Source organism: Panulirus ornatus, chromosome 28 (genome assembly GCF_036320965.1).
Source record: "Panulirus ornatus isolate Po-2019 chromosome 28, ASM3632096v1, whole genome shotgun sequence".
Lineage (NCBI taxonomy): Eukaryota > Metazoa > Arthropoda > Malacostraca > Decapoda > Palinuridae > Panulirus > Panulirus ornatus.
In genome coordinates, this window is record NC_092251.1 from 3,803,987 (window position 1) to 3,824,920 (window position 20,934).

The 20,934-nt window shown below is 39.1% G+C and overlaps 1 protein-coding gene and 1 long non-coding RNA gene across 4 annotated transcripts in view; one reads left to right on the plus strand and one right to left on the minus strand.

The window, feature by feature from the left end:
- LOC139757763 (irregular chiasm C-roughest protein-like) overlaps nucleotides 1-5,457 on the plus strand; it is a 102,283-nt gene extending 96,826 nt beyond the window's left edge. The window contains exons 11-13 of one of the 2 annotated variants that reach the window (XM_071678543.1): nucleotides 741-829; nucleotides 1,117-1,278; nucleotides 1,914-5,457. In XM_071678543.1, the coding sequence (XP_071534644.1) occupies nucleotides 741-829; nucleotides 1,117-1,278; nucleotides 1,914-2,435 (773 nt within the window). In that variant the 3' untranslated portion in view covers nucleotides 2,436-5,457. The remainder of the gene's footprint in view (nucleotides 1-740; nucleotides 830-1,116; nucleotides 1,279-1,913) is intronic. The other variant, XM_071678544.1, reaches the window with a different exon arrangement.
- A 2,097-nt stretch (nucleotides 5,458-7,554) lies between these two features.
- Nucleotides 7,555-20,934, minus strand: part of LOC139757764 (uncharacterized) — a 44,513-nt gene continuing 31,133 nt past the window's right edge. The window contains exons 2-4 of one of the 2 annotated variants that reach the window (XR_011714702.1): nucleotides 17,523-17,990; nucleotides 8,040-8,165; nucleotides 7,555-7,832 (exon numbers count right to left, since the gene is read on the minus strand). This is a non-coding gene — a long non-coding RNA (uncharacterized lncRNA). The remainder of the gene's footprint in view (nucleotides 7,833-8,039; nucleotides 8,166-17,522; nucleotides 17,991-20,934) is intronic. The other variant, XR_011714701.1, reaches the window with a different exon arrangement.

Consider the following 20,934-nt stretch of genomic DNA (forward strand, 5'->3'; position numbering starts at 1 on the left):
CCAAGGGTCTTAACCGCTGTATCCAAGGGGTTGATATTAATCGTAGCTCTTGGCCGTATAGGAAGTAATACTTGAAGTAGTAGACAGATTTCGCCACAAATTCATTCCCAGATAATACCTTAATAGGATGTCGACTCCGTCATAAGTTCACAGTAATACATATATTGTACGGTATCTAACAATCTTTTATAATTATCACATACATCCGTGACTCGAGGATAAAGACAAGTTGATAAGGTCTTTGCTCCCTCGCCCTGAGTGATCTGTCAGCCATTGAATCGTTGTGAATTAGACGTGGAAGCCGTGATTTACGAGCGACGTCATAATATCTTGATCCCTCCTCGTTCATTCGCTGATCAACTAGTCCGTCGTGGCGATTAGTAGTAACCAATTAGCGACCTGCTCGGTTTCATTCATAGATTAATTTCGGTCATTTAACCCTTGATGAAAACGTGGCATCGAAACGTCTGCCATCGTGCTTATTCTATCAGCTGATCAACGTTTTGTGTTCACTAGTAGATGAAACATATTTTTGATCAATCATGTATTGATTTGTAGATTACCTTTTACAGCTCCAGGACTTGAATGAACGTGTGATCATTAGATAGTCCTATTTTAACTATAGATTACCCACTATAGCTTCTTGAACGTGAATGGACATCTGATTAGTTTTTCTCGCTCGGGAAGCTAGTGACTGCTTCCTATTCCTTCATTGATAATGAGATGTTTCTTCCTTCCAGCAGATGCTAAGACGGGAGGGCTTCCGGAAAAGACTGTCGCCCTGCAGATGACAGACCAGAACTCCACGGCCAATGAGTCTGACCTAAAGGTAAGTACGCAAGATGCCTCTGGAGGGGATATTGAGAAACCTTGGAACAAGTGGGGGATGGATGATGATTCACAAAACTCGAAAGATGATATACAAAAATTAAGTTGATGAATGTTTCAAAGCTTCAGTTGATGACTAAGTGTTACGATGCTTACGTTGATAACTAAGGATATTACAGAGCGTAAAATGGGGATTGTTGGGGACTTTCACATTGGCCTTGCATAATGAAATAAGTAAATATTTATATCGGTGTAAAGATTAATTTCTTTATCTGTTTCTCCCCTTAGGTGGAGCTGGACCAGCGGACGGGTTCGTCAATGAGCAACAAGGAGGGGGAGATGGAAGGCTGGGGAGACAAGGAAGGAGAACACCCTGCCACCCCAACTTACCTGGCCTCGACCAACTCTTACTTGTACCCAGAGACCTTCACAGGAATACCCTTAAAAATTGTAAGTCCCTGCAGAATATATATATATATATATATATATATATATATATATATATATATATATATATATATATATATATATATATATATATATTTTCCTACGAGTCCCCGGGGAAAATGAAACATAAGTTCCCTGGTGCACTTTCGTGCAATAATCACATTATTAGGGGAGAGACAAGAGAGAAATATAAGTCAGTTGATATACAACGAAGGACAATAGCATGTTTACCAAATGGCGTCCTAGCTACGTCTCTTCGTTGTATATCAACTGACTTATATTTCTCTCGTGTCTCCACTGATGTGCTTATTCCACGAAAGTGCACTTGGGAACTTATCGTGTTTCATTTTCCCCGTGGACTCGTAGGAATGTACTTGATCATGCGCAGAATTGTGATCCTTTCCTATATATATATATATATATATATATATATATATATATATATATATAGATACAGGAACAAGGGGTTTTCTGCCCTTTCCTGCTATTGGTTATACTTTGACATTCTTGATAATTAAGAAGTAATTAATGAGGACTATACTAGTGTTTGAATATTTATCGGATTTTATCTATGGAGCTACACTAGAATGGTATTGGTCTTCCTGGACGGCCATACATTTATTATTTCACTTCCCTAGAATGGCCACCTGACGAGTAATGGAGGTGGACTTTCCTACGGCAACTACGCCGACCACTCGACAGTAAGCACGGGACAGCAGCAGCAACAGCAGCAGCAACAACAGCAGCAGCCATCGTCTCCGTCAGGAGGATACGTCATGGGTGGCAACGGCGTGAGCAGCGGCGGCACTGGAGGAGCAGCTGGTGCCTACACGCACACACCCCCTGGCCTCGTCACCTCTAGCCAACATTCCCTCTACCCAGGCTACGGGGATTACGACGCGGGCCACGACGCTACCGACGGCGTCCACGGGTTCTCCCCCAGCTATGGCAGTGGCTTCACCAATCACAACTTCAAGACGTCGTCCGGATCGCTACCCCTCTCTCTCCACGTCACCTCCAGAGGGAACGGCTCTGTGGTTGCCGGGGGAGGCAATGCTACCTCCACCATTCCCAGACTTGGGATACCGGTTGATCCTAGCCAGTACATAGTGCCCCCCAGGACCCAGGTCATGCCTGGAGCACTAGCCACGCACGTCTGATCCGCGGCGACCCATCGCCGCTCGCCCTATTGTTATTATTGATAAAACGTGAATCTCTAATGGAGTTTAGATGAAAGACATGCAGTGTGGAGCACATACCCAAGCTAGTGCGCTGATAGTGTTTTTGTGCAGTGTATATATACATATATACAAAGGTCCAAAATACAGACGATACATTATATGTGCAAGTCTGTCTCTATTATATGTATGACTACTGAAGAGCATCAGCTCGCAGATCACAATCACAGTACAGTGACTGGTAGTCTGTGGGGACGCGTACCCACTTGCTACTAACAATCTTGCAAGATGACTGAACGCGAGATGTGTTCTCATAGGCACTCACGGAACACCTTGCAAGATCAACAGCAAAGGTGTGTTCTTGCACCTACTGCTAGGAACTCCTTGCAAGATCATCGCCTGAGGTGTGTTCATACGCACCTACTCCTTGCAAGATTAACGCCAGGGGTGTGTTCTTACACCCACTATAAGTAACCCCTTGCAAGATCAACGCCAGAAACATGGTCTTATACCCACTGTTAACAATGACCTTGCAAGACCAACGCCGTAGGCGTATTCCTACTTTGGTGCAATAGTCGTAAGCATTAAGTTGATGTGACAAAATGTAAAATGTTTTCTAGAAGTTTATGAAAACTGCTGTTCTCTGTTCTCGACCATCTTTGTTCACGAATCAAACTTTCAAACATAAAAAAAAAAGAAAAACTCGTCAAATTCGAAAGTGATATTGTTCATGTATAGAAACCTTGTGTGTGGCCCTGAAATTCTACTTTACATCACGACGATGCTGAGAATATTTTTGAAATTCAGGTAACTTCCTCTTCCTCTTGTGCTACTGTTATATAGCTAGCGTGTTTGTGGTGGTTTCACGTATATAAAGCCAATCATTTTCCCTTTCAGAACCCAGTATTATTGGACATTAAATGGACTTTGAGTCTGATTTATGCTTGGCTACAGATCGCGAGAGTGGAGATAGTGTTTGATAGCATGCTAACACTACAGAGCAGAGATAGGGAACTTGTGGGGTGCTGAAGATGTTAGTTGGTAGAAAGAAGGAAGTGATTGAAAATTCAAGTAAGGGTGATAACTGTAAAGTAGATTGAAGTAATATAGGAAGAGGGTTTATACGCCATTTATTGAAGTTAGGAGAATCCTCATGGAAATATACTTCGGAGTGGAAGGCTGTGTCACCAGATGGGCTGCGTTGTAGTAGACATTAACCTAGGAAACCCTGTTGTTTGTTACCCTGAAAAGTATTTCCATTTTTATATGTTTTCATGTGTAAAAAAAAAAATAGGCTCAGGGATGTGAAAATAGTTGAACTTCATTATGGTGCACTAGGGTTATATAGGTTTGTGTCTTTTTGAAAAAGTTTGAGGCTGAAAAACATATCTAAAAATTTTGTCCATGTTCAGTATCGTCCTCGAGGAAAAGCAAAATAGACTTGCAGGAAAAAAGTATATGAAGTCGTTAATATAAAAGGCTTTCACATGGGAAGTGTAAATGAGTGTGTCTGACTTTTGTCTTCTGTTGCTGCTTCTCCTGTGCGGTGTGGCTCTTCTGTGTTGTTGTTGTTGTTGTTATTACAGTATTTTGTAACCGTTGCCTCGTTTAAGAGGCAAGAGTAACTTCTACTAGAGTCAGTATATCATGTTATACCCGTGTCTTAACTCCTCCGTGCCCTGTGGCCCGGTTAGCACGCCTCGTGTGTGTGTGTGTATATATATATATATATATATATATATATATATATATATATATATATATATATATATATAGAACCCATCAGAGGACGTGCTAAAGGTTTACTGTGACTAAACTTCCGTGTGGTCATTGTACAGAAACTTAGACCAGCCGTTGCCAGTGTTTCAAGACAGCTAAGACATACAAATGAAAAAAAAAAAGACCAAAGAATTCCTAAAATTACTAAAATGAAAGAGGAAGGATGTTTGTATTAAGGTTTAATTCAATATTCGAAGATCTGATCAGATTGACCGTCTCACAACAAGTCAACTCAACACGATCTTTCTGCATATAGACCGTACCTCAATGTGTAATTTCTCTTCCTACTTTTGGATGTGATCTATTGCGCGTAACTTATATATATAAATATATACATATAAAATAAATCTTTGGATAATATTTTTTAAAAAGACTAGAGTATCCATCTCTGTATTTTCTATGCCTATTTTTGTTCGTCCCGGATCTCTTGTGTTCTAAATGGATTGATATGAACCTCATCTATAACGCTAGCAATCAATCCTCAATTCCCCCCCAAACCCCCCAGTCTTCCTGATTGTTTGTTACCATTAGTCCATCAGAGCGTTGGTGTTTACAGATTGTTTCCAGGAGACAATCTGAGCGTGTGTAGACAGTTTGCCTGCTAGATCAGAGACAAGGCCATTGGGCCCAGAAATTTGAGTTCTTGGTGATACATTTCCTATATATATATATCCTATCACCCCATAAGTATCTAAGAGTTACAGTAACTCTATCAAATCCCACTTCATCGATTTTTTATATTTACTGATTTTCTCGGAGATGGGAGAGCAAAAAAAAACTCTGTACGTTTATGTATTTTTGTCAAAAACAAAGTTTTTGACAAGTGTTTTTTGATTCCTCTCCAATTATGAAAACAATTAAGCAATTTCTATCGGATCATTAACATTAAAGCGTTAGAATGCAGACATGACAATAATTAATGCCTAATTTATAGTGCAGGGATCACTGATTTTATTTTCCTTGGCGCCCTAAATAGAAAGACCTTGAGAACTCAAAGTCTGCGGTGCAGCGGCCCACGATGGCACCTACTGCGTCTCGTAGACTGTGTGTTTGCTGTTCAATACGGCAGAGCCTTGCCATGTACATAGTGTATGTAGGGAAGAAGCGCATGAGCCATATCACTTATTCATTTTTCATGTTCATCACATATCTGTGTACATATCAAAAATATTTGTAATTTTTTGTACATATGCTTACAGTTGTAATAAATATTTTTCTACATATACCTTGGACTTTTACTTTTTTTTTTCCATTATGGGTTTTGAGGCAGGTAAGATGGAGAAAATGTACTCGGATTAAAAGGCCAACAGCTGTTCAGCAGCATTGCATTCAGGGAGCACCACGGAGCACAACAGACTCTAAACACTAATTCACGACTGAACAATGACATATAACATGAGTTGCTGGAAAGACTAAAAGACTACATTTCACTGCAGTGTTCTAGACTCGTGACCTCGCTAGAAGAGCAGCAACAGGTGACTTTACCTCATAATTCCAGCAGTAGGAATGCCTCTTGGAAAAACCTCTCGCTTCATCAGCTTCATGTAACATTCGAACTTGAAACATGTCCATCGTAAATTCTAACGTGCCATTCCTGCCGTGGCTCTACTCTGAAAAAAAAAAAAAATATGAATGATAACTTTGCCTTCAAACTCTTGTCATTACCGAGAGACATTTGATATGTTGCCGACAAGTGCAGTGGGTCAGTTTCAACATAACACGTGAGTTTACAGACTATGTCATACAGAAAAGCTTTGGTGCAGCCAGGGAAAATTTCTACTTTGAAAATATCGATTACCAACAATATTTGATTTTTATTCTGAAATGTAAATGAGAATTACTATTTACAATCTAAAAGTAAATTTAGAATCTTTCATATCCAGAATCTTAATGAGGGATTAGAAAAAAAAAATAATTGCATTCACTGCAAAACTGATCATTTGATTTCATAGCAAAACACTGTCATGGAAACATTAGCTAATGAGAGAGTAAATTGCAACATATAGATAAATTTTGATTAAACAAAACCTCTGAATCGAGTGATTTTGTTATCAGTTGACAGGTACATTGTCTGTATGCCTGTCGGGTAATTTGTCAGTATATCAGGTTCTTTTGTCAAAGTTGGTACTTTGAATACTAATATTGTGGTACTTTGTCCACGATCATTACAAATTCTATATGCATTTCACAATCACTTTGATATCAATAATCAAAAGCTCTCCCGATTATATATATATATATATATATATATATATATATATATATATATATATATATATATATATATATATATATGTAGGACGTTTACTAGAAAGCGACAGTTCTACACTAAACGACGTTAGAGTACATTAGTCAAAAGAAAAAGATAAAAAAAAAAATGGTTTATTCATAGTGACTGTGCTATTTTGTTTTAATTCATGATAGTATCACCTTTCATCACATAATAATAGATCTTAAATGATTGATATATCAGTCCTAGAGATGTGGATAGGTTTTATGAAGATAAATATAAAGAATGAACAGAGATATAATCAATTTAATTATTATTTTAGGCCGAGTAAGTGAACTGTGGGTAACATTGTCCGTAGAGTTTTTCCCCGTAAGTTAAGCGTGTGGTGTCGTTTTCTATGGAGACAGTTACCCAACATTTACTGCAAATATATGAGCGTCAGACACAAACTGTTTTTGAATTGACGGTGGCAATATGTAGATGTTACCTAACTAGCTATTTATGAGTTGATGAAGGTAAGAGTTTCTTTTTATGGAAAAAAACGGAAACGAGACGACACTTTATGTGTTATTTTCCGGACTCCATCATTAATCACTGTATTCGCAGCAGCATTCATGTGCCAGTTTGCTGGCCATAATACTCCAACACAAAATAAAAAGTTTCAAGAATTAGGGAGACCATCCCTGAAGACATCGTAGATATAAACAAGGAAATGAGAAGCTTATATGCGGAAGTATGGATAATTATAATAAATGAATTATTATCATTATTATTTTTATTATTATTATTATTATTATTATTATTAATACTGTTATATCGATATCATTATTATCATTGTTTTATAGATAATTATGAGAATAAAAGAGAATATATTATTAGTAATGAAACATGGGTGGCTGTTACCGTAGACTTTTTGGTTCTTTTTCACGTCCATTAACGTTTTCTATGATGATTAACACTGCGTCCACGGCAACCCGGGAGCACAATCGACAATATAACCTTTATCATCAAGTCGTAGTCACAATGATTAATCTGAACATTATGTATAGCACCGGAAAAGTGAAATATGGATAATAAAACTGTTAGTGACTGTTCTAACACGTGTTGCTCTAGGCCTTTTATTATAAGAACATTTTAACAATATCAGTTTATGGAAGTTTTATGCTCCCTATTTGTTTATACATTTTAATCAAATTTAGCTCTTTGATAAGCGTATAGTATCCCTATATTTAATCATCTTTGTCATTCGAAGGTGTTCAGGATTTTCGATGAATAATTTTGATTTCACGTTGGCGGTCTTCATCTCCCTGGTAATGGGTAGTCCTTGAGCCCAAACAACGATCCAGTCAACCAGCACGGTGTGAAATAGCCTAAAAAGTAACAGAAAAAAATCTGTTTATAGAATAATGAAATATATTACATTTAGAGAATACATAGATGAGAGGAAAGTGTTTTTGTATCACGTATTCAGAGTCTCAGAAAATCTACAAATACTCCAAATTTCAGTAGATTTCCCTGGAAAGTAGGAAAATGATATCGCTAGGTGTATGACCCACTGACTCAATCGTCTTAAATACCTTGAGTGAATGGAAGCCTTGTACCGTGGAACATCCGTGGTTTTCGGGGATTTTTCGCTGTTATAGGAGAGGGTAGGGAAGTGAAGGCCTCTCCAGATTATATATGTTTTGCAGCTGAAGTAATATCTGGAAGATGACACGAAGATGGTACTGCTGAGGATCTTATACCCGAAGAGGCTTTCTTGGAAACCCCGTATCTTCGTTCATTTTACTCATACATCATCTTATGAGTGTCGTCCTACCTGGAAATGCCTCGGTTACATGCCTCCACCAGGAGATGGTTTTAGCGGTGTTTTATATGGGTGTGCTCCGCATGGTAAGGGAGCTTTACACTTATAAGCTTTTCCCGGAAAGCTTTATCTGTTGATGATTTTCTTATTAGAGGCAGCCAAGTGAAAAAACTTTACCTGTTAAAGCTATCCCTGCTGGAAAAGCTTTTCCTACAAAAATTTTTTTTTAAACATATACGAGTCTACAAATTGCTTCAGTTGAGGGAGATTTTTCTGAAGTTGATTTGCGTAAACATGTTAATTGGAGGTGTATAACCTGGTAACGTCTGGAAAACTTTCATAAAATGGAAAAACGCTCTTACTTTACGTGAGAAATCTTTTCCCGGAATCGTTCTGATTATATCGTAGTAACCCACAATATCACATTTTACATTTACAGTTACGTTTGCCACATGGAACACATTTACATCTAACCTTACGCTACCACAACTTATCATAACAATGTGTGGATATGTTGTATTATGTTGTGAACCTAGAACACTGTGCTCGTGGCTAGATTACTGTTTAATCGCATCAGAATGATTGATTATACGAAAATTTTTGAGAAGAGTGTCACCCAACAACAACAGGTGATTCCCTGTCTCTTTATCTCATTGTGTATAATACGTGTGTGTGTGTAAGTGTATGTATGTAAGTGCGTGTGTGTGTGTGTGTCTGTGTGTATGTTTGTGTGTGTGTGTGTGTGTGTGTGTGTGTGTGTGTGTGTGTGTGTGTGTGTATTAACCTATACATATATATTTCTTTAATTACCGCCTTTGCCATATTTATCAAACTCTATTCATATATGTAACATAATGACTTACAATGATTCTCATCAAACCACGCATAAAAGCTATTAGGACGACGTACACTAAAGGGTAAAAGGAAAAAAAAAATCCCCCTTTTATTTTATGATTATTAGATGTAAATAGAAAGAGCGGAACACCTCTTTCATAATTCGAGTCTTAATTCTCAACACAAGCACAAGCACATTAAACATTTTAGTTTCTCTCCAACTGGCAATACCCCCGGGGATAGGCATTTGTGTTGATAAAATGTTTACCGGAATATGTACTAAATGATAAGTGGATTAACTAGAATATGAAACTCACTGGAAAAAAAGAGGTCACAAAGTTTTTTTTTTTTTCGAGGGAGATATACACTGCGCTCCTCGCATCACCAGATGAAGCATTTGCAAGTGAAATGTCATATGTAAGTTTACAGACGCAGTGGAAATGGCTCTCACGTGTGCTCTTTGAGCTCTGGATACAGTGAATAACGTATTAGTCGTCTCTAGTTATACCAAACGTTGTATAAAACGGACATCAGACACTAAGGATGCCTAAGCCAGGCCCAAACAAAGCTAGGCTTCTCGACATTAACAACAGTTGATAAACAAAAAGTTCTCTCTTTCTCTATCTATCTAGCTAGCTCTTCCTATCTATCTAGCTATCCGTCATTAGCGTATATATCAACGCTGTCTATCACAAGTGTTAATTGCTGAAGACGGAAACCTCTAAAAAAATCTTTTTTTCCAAAAAGCGCAAATTAAATGAGAAATTCTCTCTCTCTCTCTCTCTCTCTCTCTCTCTCTCTCTCTCTCTCTCTCTCTCTCTCTCTCTCTCTCTCTCCTAACCAAGACCTGTAAAAGCTGATTTAGAAAATATATGCAAATTGGGTTAAACAGCTCGTGATTTAGTCCCAGAGTACATCAGACTGACACACTCTACCACTCACAATTCCTCAAGTAATGTACTTTATCTTCAACAAATTTTCGTCATTCCTCTAATTACCTTTAAAGAAATTTTCCCTTGTGAACAATGACACGACACTTTAATTTCGCCATTAGCTTGATGAAGTGTACTTATCATATCATCTTAAGGTTAAAGATCAAAACACGTTAAAAATGTAAGTTGTTCAGATAAGAAAACATGTCCTAGATGCAATATCATTTTTCTATTCTCAGCGTCAGTCAGGAAGAAACGTCTCAGTTGTGGAATGAGAAAGAAAAGAAATTACGACCAGATATACAGCAAGAATCTAGGCAAAAAGTAGATGAAGAGGAGTTTTTACACAACTAATCCTCTTCCCTTCTATGTGATGACAATGTGTCGGGACTTACGCAAAGAAAATGAGTAAAGAGAGAAAAAAAAAAAGGTACTCTGTGTTCAATTATATCATTGACTGACACAAAAAAAAATGAGTTAGAAGATGGAGTAGAATAGATAATGAATAGGACTATAAAGAAGATCGATAGATGGTTAGAAGAAGAGTATCAGTAACTATCTACCTACGAATATACTAACAACAGAAATTTGCCGATCAGAGAGAGAGAGAGTAAGTGAGTGAGCGCAGGTATACAGGAATCCATTCCGAATATTGCGAAACTATGTACACGTCTCGTGGCAAAATCAGACTTTTATTAAACATACCTTCACATATCCATTCACTCCGGCCGCATGCAATATCTATATAACTATATTACTAATCAAATTTCTGTGGACTACTCTCAGTAGAACATCTTATTCCAGATATCATCCTTCTATCCCTGTTCCTTTATTCTCTAGGACACTTTTAGATGTAAAGATAACATGATGTAAAAGTGTTTTACGTCCTTATATAAATGAAACATTCCTTTGCTGATTCAGTTTACAATCTGTATGTCTTTGCTTTAATACATATGTTCCTTTACTGACCTAGTTTCATATTTGTGGTTCACTGCTTCGTTTAAGAATCTAGTTTGAAGTACGTTGTCGACCTGTAATTATACGTAATGATCACTTCTACACGAATGTCTCTCGGTATACGATATGTTCTTGCAAAGTCTGTCGTCTCTCTTGACGGGCCTAATCCTTAGTCGAAAACCTATGGCATCTAGAGCAGCTTGTAAAATAAAAGACTTTTTGTCAAAAATGATATGCGAATTATAGTTTCTGCAAGTTTTCTAAGAGGCATATATGGAAAAGAGTAATGGTTGTTTCTGATGACGTTCATGTGACTGCTTATACCAATCCTCTCGACATATAACCAAACAGTCTGCTGGTGTAGCCAAAGTCTTTTTTGGTAAACGAAATAAATCGTCTGGTCAACTTCGCTTGAGCTGTGTTGTTTTAGGACTGATTTGTGTGTGTTTTCCGGCTTACATGGACCCATGACAGCATCGACATGCTGTACATGGGGAGTCAGAAATATGATTCTCTCTCTCTCTCTCTCTCTCTCTCTCTCTCTCTCTCTCTCTCTCTCTCTCTCTCTCTCTCTCTAGCTCGCTCGCTCGCTCACTCTCTCCCAAGTTAAGTATGATTTATGACTTGACTAGCGTAATCTTCCCCCATCGTCACCCTTTCATCGCTCAGTAGATTACCTCGTGGTACATGTCTCCCGCTGTTGACCTGTCTGTCTGTACTGCTTCGTATCCTCGAGCAGCCCAGCAGTGAAGAGTAGTACTAAGTTTACCGTTCGTACAGTGAGTGGGCAAGGTACGCCCTTGACGAGCTGTGGCTCACAGGTCAAAAGATCAAAGGTTTAGGTCGTAGTGATAGCCAGCGTGTGAGGTGGTTGTGGCCTCGCGTGACTTTGCTTCGTCCTCGAACCCTCTCGGTTTATTGTTTGCACTACAAAGGAGTCATTGCACGAATTTCATACACGAACTTCATTACCAGATGATACGTCAGATACATTAATATATAGAGATTCTCCAGTGTACGTAACCTAACAGTCATTCCCATATAGATGACTGCATATTATATATCAAAAATTTGTAGAACTAATTCTTGAAAATAGTAACAGACCGAAAAAGAATATACAAAATATCTTGGCACACATTAGCATCCCGAAGAACTTGCAGAATATAAATCTTTTAGACACAAGGTTTCATTGCTCCTACTTTCATATACCTACTGTTTTTACCTTCACACACTCGAAAACACACTGATATATATATATATATATATATATATATATATATATATATATATATATATATATATATATACATATATATATATATTAATATATATATATCAAATCCTTCAAGAAACCACTAAGGAAAAGAAAAAGGATCCACCTGCAATGTAATCTAAATATAAAGAAATGAAAGGCTATGAGACGACGAGAGAAGTTCTCTGGGTGATCTTCTTATCAGCTTTGTTTCTGCCGCCATGTCAACGAAAAGGTCCCACCCGCTTGCCTCAGTAATAGTAAGGACATGAAGGTCCTGCCTCCTTTTCTCAACCTTATCCATGACACAGCAGCTTGCTTGTCTCAGCGCTGATGTACGTCCCGGCTGCTTGCCTCAGCGTTGTCAAGGACACAGCACAAGCGAGATGCGAGACGAAAGGAGAGCAATTACAAGACAGAGTTATGGGCATTTTCCTCAATGTCTCGTGCTAAGCGTCGAGCCTAGCGAGCCTGGCATAGCTGAACCAGACGCAGCCGAAAAGAAATGAGAAAAGAAAATGTCATGAAGGTAAAGTGATGCTGCGTAAGTTGAAGTTCAAGGGGGGAAAAAACTTTGGTGTGGATGGGAAAGATTATGAGTACGAGAGACAGACAGATAGACAGACAGAGAGGTGAACAGCTGGGTTATCTGTGGGCCGACCACCACGCCTTTGGATACGAACTCGTCAGTCATGGTTAGTGTGTGTGTGTGTGTGTGTGTGTGTGTGTGTGCGTGTGTGTGTGTGTGTGTGTGTGCGTGCGTGCGTGCGTGCGTAAGAGCAATGGAAAAAGAGAGTAATGGATCAAAAGTAAAGTTGAAATAAAGTTGGGTAAAACTTGTGATAGTGAGAACAGTTTCCTCGGGGCGCCATGATAAACAAACTCAGCTGATGAATGGGGGGAGATCAGGTCAGGGTGGAGGTGGGAGGGGGCAGAGTTAGGGCAGGGAGAGGCAAGGTATGCGCAAGGGGAAGGGGGTCAGCGAAGGAGATCAGGATGGGCAGGAAATGTCAAGGAGTGGGGATGTCAGAAGGGGTGTTTCAACACCTTGCGCAACTCATCCCCCACACACCCCAGGCATTTCACAACAACACGAAGCAACATAGCTCTCTCTCTCTCTCTCTCTCTCTCTCTCTCTCTCTCTCTCTCTCTCTCTCTCTCTCTCTCTCTTCTCCAGAGTAGCAGGTGGTACGTAGCCACCGACCTGGCAGATACGTACCCGGCACTACCCGCCTGGGTAATGGGTATCCTTTTGCACCACAGGTGTCTATTATCTCTGCCTCACTAACCTGTGAGCTGCCGGCTTTTCAGTCCACAAACATACACTCTCCCCGCCTCATGAAATAACCTTGGCAATACGTCACTCACACAACTGGCTCTTCGTATCTCTAGTCGGCTATCCAATGGTGAATTGTTTACATCGATTTCATCTATACCTGATGGGGATATATAGCACTATACCGCAATGGTTATGGAACTGATTAGCAGTGTTCTGCCGCCGGAGCCAGAGAGGGTTATCATTCTCCCATCAAGTGACATGTGATGTGGCGATGTGGGTCCTCATTGCAGGGTTGTTAGGTTGGTCTGAGATGGATAGCAGTGGTCCCATCGTAGCCAGACGGATAGCGGTCTAGGCCATCACTCAGATGGCCTGGGTTCGAGTCCTAAGTGTCCAGCTGTGAATTGTATTTCTGTGTGTGTGTGTGTGTGTGTGTGTGTGTGTGTGTATACATGTATAATGAAAGATCTTACGGGATTGAGAACAAACTGGATGATGCGTTCGGTGGATTCAGTCGCTCGGAGGGAATTAGATTGCGTATAGTGACGGACAGAGCTATCATGGATAGGTTACGAGTAGCCTGAGGGTTAGAGAGAGAGAGAGAGAGAGAGAGAGAGAGAGAGAGAGAGAGAGAGAGAGAGAGAGAGAGAGATCATCTAAACGCGTTGTGCTGTTACCCACACACAACAGTGTGTGTGATCACTGCTTCCATAAACGAATCACCGTTTCTTTCCCGAGATGAAACTCGAGAAACATCTTCAGACGTCAATCTTCGGCTTGTGTGTCTTCATTGTTTACTCAGCGAGGCCACTGTGAATGTCCCATTTATGCCCTTAGTTTTACTACACTCCCAGAAACGGGTTCAGAAGAAGGCTCAATAATGTCCCTCTCTGTATTACCTGCTTAGTATTGACATAGAAAAATGTACTGTGCAAAGACATGTACCACAGAATCCATGCCTGGGAAAACAAGTTTATGTAATATGTGTTTATGTTGACCGTAAGGGAACTTAATTGACGTAAAACCACAGATAGTCACCAGCACTTGATACCACAGTGAGTTAGAACGTCCAACAATTCAGCCACAAGCGGTCGTTTAATAAACAGTGGTCTATGTGCCTACAGTATGTTGTATGAAGACTTATCCTCATGTCACATTATGAGGACTTTCCTCACGTAACAATGTGAGATACTGCTTCGAACGCGGGTGGATAAGGCGATATCCAAATGTATCGTTGACGATATCTAAAGGGTCATACAGCTTTATTTCTAATCACTAGCGACATCTGTAGAACGAAACGATTAATTGTTCTTAATGTCAGTTTGAACTAACCTGCCATCATCGTTTTGGACGACGCATTTCCCCGTAGCGATTATAAACTTTTCATCCTATTTCCTTCCAGAGTCTTGATATCATCAGGGACTTGACAAGATTTTCCATAGTTTGTATCCAAACCTTCTTAATGTTATTGTTTCGTCTGGTAGCTTGTAATTTCTTGCGCTGGCTGTCTATAATTACTTCAGTTAGTTGCCTGTCACTGCATCGGCTTTTAGATCATCCTGACATCAAGTGTCATTCCAGCGAATACCACATCAACGAGTATCATACCAGCGAATACCACATCAACGAGTATCATACCAACGAATAACAGTACCAGCGAGTAGATAGTAGGCAGATAATAACTCATATTAGTGACAACAGTTCGGAAGTAGATAGACAGCATACACATTTATTAGATACAATATGTGAAAAGTCTCCCCTAAAATTATGCTGTCCAACATCTTTATTAACAAAGTTATATCTCGGGAGTTACAGCGGCCACTGAAACTTTCAGGCCGATGAAGAGGTATGAATTTTTCTTCATCACGGAAGAGGAAACTGGGATCTGTTGGGTGAATCTTGGAGAGAGAGAGAGAGAGAGAGAGAGAGAGAGAGAGAGAGAGAGAGAGAGAGAGAGACTTCGTCTACTGTCGGGAAGTCGTGAGAAAGTATAAGGGGAAGAAAGTAGTATAGAAAGTAAGAGAAAGGCTAAAGTAAGGGAGGTAGTAATGATTTACAATAAAAAAAACTTGAGAGGGAATTTCATATAAAACAGAGATAGGGAACATTTTAGAGTGGAGAGAACGGTAGAAGGTAATAGGAAATGACTGAAAGGTTAACAAAGGGAGAGAACAGAGGGATGTACGACAAAGAGAGAGAGAGAGAATATGAAGGGGCGAGATAGTGTTTGAAGATGATGACGGACGAAGAAATTCAATTAGACATTATCAGTAGACTTCTCAGTCTTAAACCCCGGAAATGATCCATAAGGTTGTCAGAAAAAATGATGATAAAAAAAGGAGAAGCCAAGACGAACGGAGCGCTGAGAACTCGCTATCAAGCCCTGAAGGTAAAGAAAAAAAAAGCTTAAGCTGCCTCGGGGATGAGACCTTCCCTCATTCAAGGTAACGGGCTTAGCCCCGAACCCCTCCGATGATTTTCCCACATTCACAGGCAAATATAGAGCTAAGAAAAGGACGAAATAAAGGTAGAAATATTCTGTCTTTGGAGAAGGAGCGATTTAAGAATTATCAACACTATGCTCAATGTCTGTGGGAAGAAACTTTAGACTGAGAAAAGAAGAGTTCAGAAGATTGATGTCGCGTGCGTTCGACTACCACAGGAGACTGTGGTAGGAAGCGTTCAACCGCCTCAGAATACAGACGTAGGATGCGTTCGACAACCACAGAAAACTGTGGTAGAATGCTTTCAACTACCACAGAAGATTGTTGAAGGAAGTATTCAACAACCACAGGCCTGTGTGGTAGGAAATGTCCAACTTTCACGAATGACTGTGGTAAAAAGTGTTCAGATACCACAGACAATTGTGGTAGAAAGCATTCAAGTATCACAGAAGGTTGTGGTTAAAGGTTATTGTGGTTGAAAGCGTTACAACTGCCACAGCAGAATTTGGTAGAAAGTATTCAATTAACACAGACAATTGTCCCAGGAAGCGTTCAGTCATCACAGGAGACTTAGGTAGAAAGCGTTCAACTACCACACAAAATTATGACAGCGAGCGTTCATCATCTGCCACAGACCACTGTGGTGGGAAACATCCATTGGAACACATTATCCAGACGTCAAGAGAGATTTGTAAAGGGAGCAGAAAAAAGAGAGAAAAAAAAGAAACGTTAATGTGTGCCTTGGACGAGATGAGGCTGGGCTTGGGCATAGGTTGCACCACACTGAGAGAGAGAGAGAGAGAGAGAGAGAGAGAGAGAGAGAGAAACACACACACGCTCTCTGTGGTGCATCATTAATCACTTCCTTTATAAACTGACAGCTTTTCTTTCACACAATGAAAGCTGAGGATTGATTGCCTTTTCAGTACCCTTCAGTCACTTGATAGCCTAGCTGTCTTGCCCTGGCCCCCCAACAGCAAGTTTAGGGGAGAGATGCTGTATCACAAATTAAAGCATTCAGATATGAGCATTTTTGGGTGGCTGAACATTAGTATTGACAAGTACGGAACACGATCCAGGTAATTGTTTCCGACCTACATTGTTGGAATGATAATACCTTCAGTATTTGACTCGTAAAACTGCAATGGTTTATGTTTGGGGTTCTGTATTGGTAATGAAAGGCCAATGATGATGGTGGGAATAGCTTCATGCTCATGTGTCCGAACGCCTGCATGGCGGCTTAGGGCCTATTATGATGACATAATGACATGTAATTGATATCCCGAGATTGTCATGCATCGAAGATGTTTAGCGGGTTAAACCCTTCTATCCAAAGGTAAAGAAATGGGCCTCCTTTGCTTAATGGGTAGCATTGCTGGCCATGAGTTATTCAAGGTAAGTCAGGGTTTGAATCCTGGGCGCGAAGCCAACCCAAGCGTCTCACTCTCCACTAAAGGCTGGTTAGTATACGAGTATATTTACCCTAAGCTCGTGGTAAATAAGCCCCTCATTTTTACCTTACTCACAGAGTAAAATGTAACTACTGTCTACGTACCCATTTACGCGACGAATCCCAAAGGAGGCAGATAGGAAGCTAGAATTGCTGAAATCCGGCATCCCTAAACGATGAATCGAATGCTTATCTGTATAGTCATGCCATCTGACACTGACCACTGCACCACAAAGTCTCCGCATTGTGTAGATCACTGATAGTGATTTCTGTATGAGGAAGTAATCCAAGCAAAGACGAATAATGTCTTTATCTTCAAGATTGACTCTTCATTTCAGACCTGAATCTTCAACCTCAGTTCATGGTGACTTTAATGATACCATGAAAACAGGTCTAGGCTTTAGGGAACCAATACTCCATTGTATGTTAGACTACCTTATCGATTCAAACATAATTGTCTAACCATATTTTCGTAACTTGGAATTTGCTTAATTTTTTTTTATAGGTCTCGAGGCGTTTTATGAGTTTGCTCCAGTACCTCGTTAAGGTAATTGGCCACACGAACATTTCTTCCTGAAAGGAGAAATTGAATTGTTATAAAAGCGAAGCAAAGAACAGAAAGCACCTATTGAAATATTCCTAGATTATTAGGCTTTCAAACTCGTCTCAAATATTGCTCTGTGTGTGTGTGTGTGTGTGTGTATATATATATATATATATATATATATATATATATATATATATATATATTATATATATATATATATATATATATATATATATATATATATATATATATATATATATATGCAAAGACAGACAGACAGACAAACATAGGTACGTAGATCAACTGACAAGTACTTTTTGTAGAAAAAGAACATTACCTTGGCGACCACTTATATATAAACCTTACAAATGTGAGAATAAATCTTAAACCTGAGGAATGTCACGAGTGATGACTAAAAAATCTAGAAATACGAAAAGTTTTGTAAATGATGATAAAATGGACTTCATGACTCACGGCAAGAGGAAACAGTTTTCAGCTACGGAAAATATATGTATATATATATATATATATATATATATATATATATATATATATATATATATATATATATATATACATATATATATATAGGTGCGATACTTCCATTAGCAAACAAGTTACGATAACTTGAGTAACAAACAAGCGACGATAACTTGAGTAACGATGCCCAGTTCTCTCATACCGTCCGCCAAACTGTAAGTTGTTAGAGTGGTGGGGTCAGCCGCTGACCACCTAACGAGTTTTCCTCAACAGTATCGATTAACTCCACATTTGCAATCAAATATCGGACTTGGGAGGGAATTTAATAAAGGTGAAATGATCTGATCACTGGAAGTGGATTTGATACCAGTTGGAACATTAAGCAGAATATATGTGACAAGCATTGGCGCGGAAAAAGACACGTTCGATTACATTGTAACGAGAGGGAGGGAGAGAGAGAGAGAGAGAGAGAGAGAGAGAGAGAGAGAGAGAGAGAGAGAGTGTGTGTGTACCTATATTTTCTTTTTACAAGACAGATAATGCCGACAATTGTTCCGATGGACGAAGACCCTAACGCACGTAGTCTTGGCTATACATAGAGAACAGATCTATTATGTAGACCGTTGGGTGATATACACAAAGGCTAAAGTAATCACTACCAGTGTTGGTTACGTTGTAAAGGGCATCATAACCAGCAGAGTCATTGTTGCACATTTTGGAGCGAACGTGCAACACAAACTCTCTTTCTCTCTCTTGCTCTTTTGTTGTAAAGTAAGTCAAACTTTCCAAGTTACTTTTTCCTACAATCGTGTACTGATGATGGCGTTTCGTGACTGAAGTTTTGACCTCTTATTTATGTCTTTTGGATATAAGTATTGTCAATAAATCTTCATCCTCGTCTTTTTTGTAAGATCTGATTAAGTGTTTGTGTTATTTTTATTCTTTTTTTCATCTGTTGAAAAGCTTTCCTTCTGCAGAAGAGAGAGAGAGAGAGAAAAAAAAAATCATCGAGAGGTTTCGTCTAATTATTTTGGAATTATATTTGTATGTGATGAAATTCCTGTTTTTACACACAACTAAATCAAGAAGTCTATACGTACGTGTGATTCTCATCATGGAACAGCAGACTGAGGGAACATCCACTCAAACGAATAAAACCGAAAGCACAGAAATCATTTCATGACATCTCAATCAGAATTACTGAAATATTCAGTCTTAAAAACATGAATAAGTGGCAGTCGCATACATACCAAAAGTAAGACGAGAATTATTGACTTACTCATAACTTTTAAATCCCATTTCTCTCAATCATTCACGTCAATTTAGATTTCTATCAATAACATTAAGACTTAGTCTATCTGCACAATGTTAACACCATCTTACAAACGTGAGGACGGGAGCGGATAAGAGAAAAGGAAAATTTTGATATCAAAGATCAAAGGAAGGATTACTAGGACATGGAGGATAGGAGATATGAGATCAGGGAATGTCAAGCAGTGAGAAATCTCCACGTAAGGTCAGGGAATGGTAAAGACTGCGTGAGAAATCATAATGTGAGGTTAAGGAATGTTTAACATTGAAAAATAAAAGTATGAGAATCTCTAGACGAAAAGAATGATATAGAAAAGTGAAATTACATGAATTACACACAGTACAATTAAAAATAAAAGAACCATTTAAAGATTAGTGAACAAGTGATAAAGTGCGTAGGAGTAAAGTGTAAACAAAAGGAAAGAGCGATGTGATCCACCGACTGAAAATCTGTGAGGTGAAAAAGATTGAGAGCAAATATGCTATAAGAATACTCCCTCTCCATCCCGCATGGGATTACCGACCTTAGATACCGGAGATGGCCTAATGGGAGTGGGAGGATGGGTAGAATAACAAGCCACGATGACTCAAATAGACCAGCCATTTAACCCTTCAAGCTTTAGAGTGTAAGGTTACCACAGTGACGGATTCTCCGTCGTTCTAAAGCTTAACAAGCTTAGCTTAAGTTCCCGGACATTCGCAGGCAGACGGCGGACTTAGGAAAGGGTTTGTGATAAATATAATGTTATACGAATTTTTGCGAGTGGCTTTGGCAGTATCATGGACATTAAAAAAAAAAAAAAAGTCAGACACGTACATTTGTAAATGGAAAAGTCCATTTGGTTTGGGTGTATCTATACCATTTTTGTTTATGTGACAGACATACAGACAGACAAACCGACAAACAGAGAGACGGATAGACAGAACTGGGCAATGTACCACCTGTCAACCCATGTAGGATGGTGCATGAATGCTCTTTCAACTCTGAACAAACATGGTCTTCCACCTGATGACAAAAAAGGGTTTTAATTGCCTTTTCAGTGAGTGAAAATCACCATCATTGTTCCTGTTTTGTGATGTTCTTTTAACTGTAGTTTCCTACGGAAATGACATTACGTTTGGAGACACACAGGCAATCTTTTATTCTGATATTTTAGATGAACATTGCTGCTGAAGAAT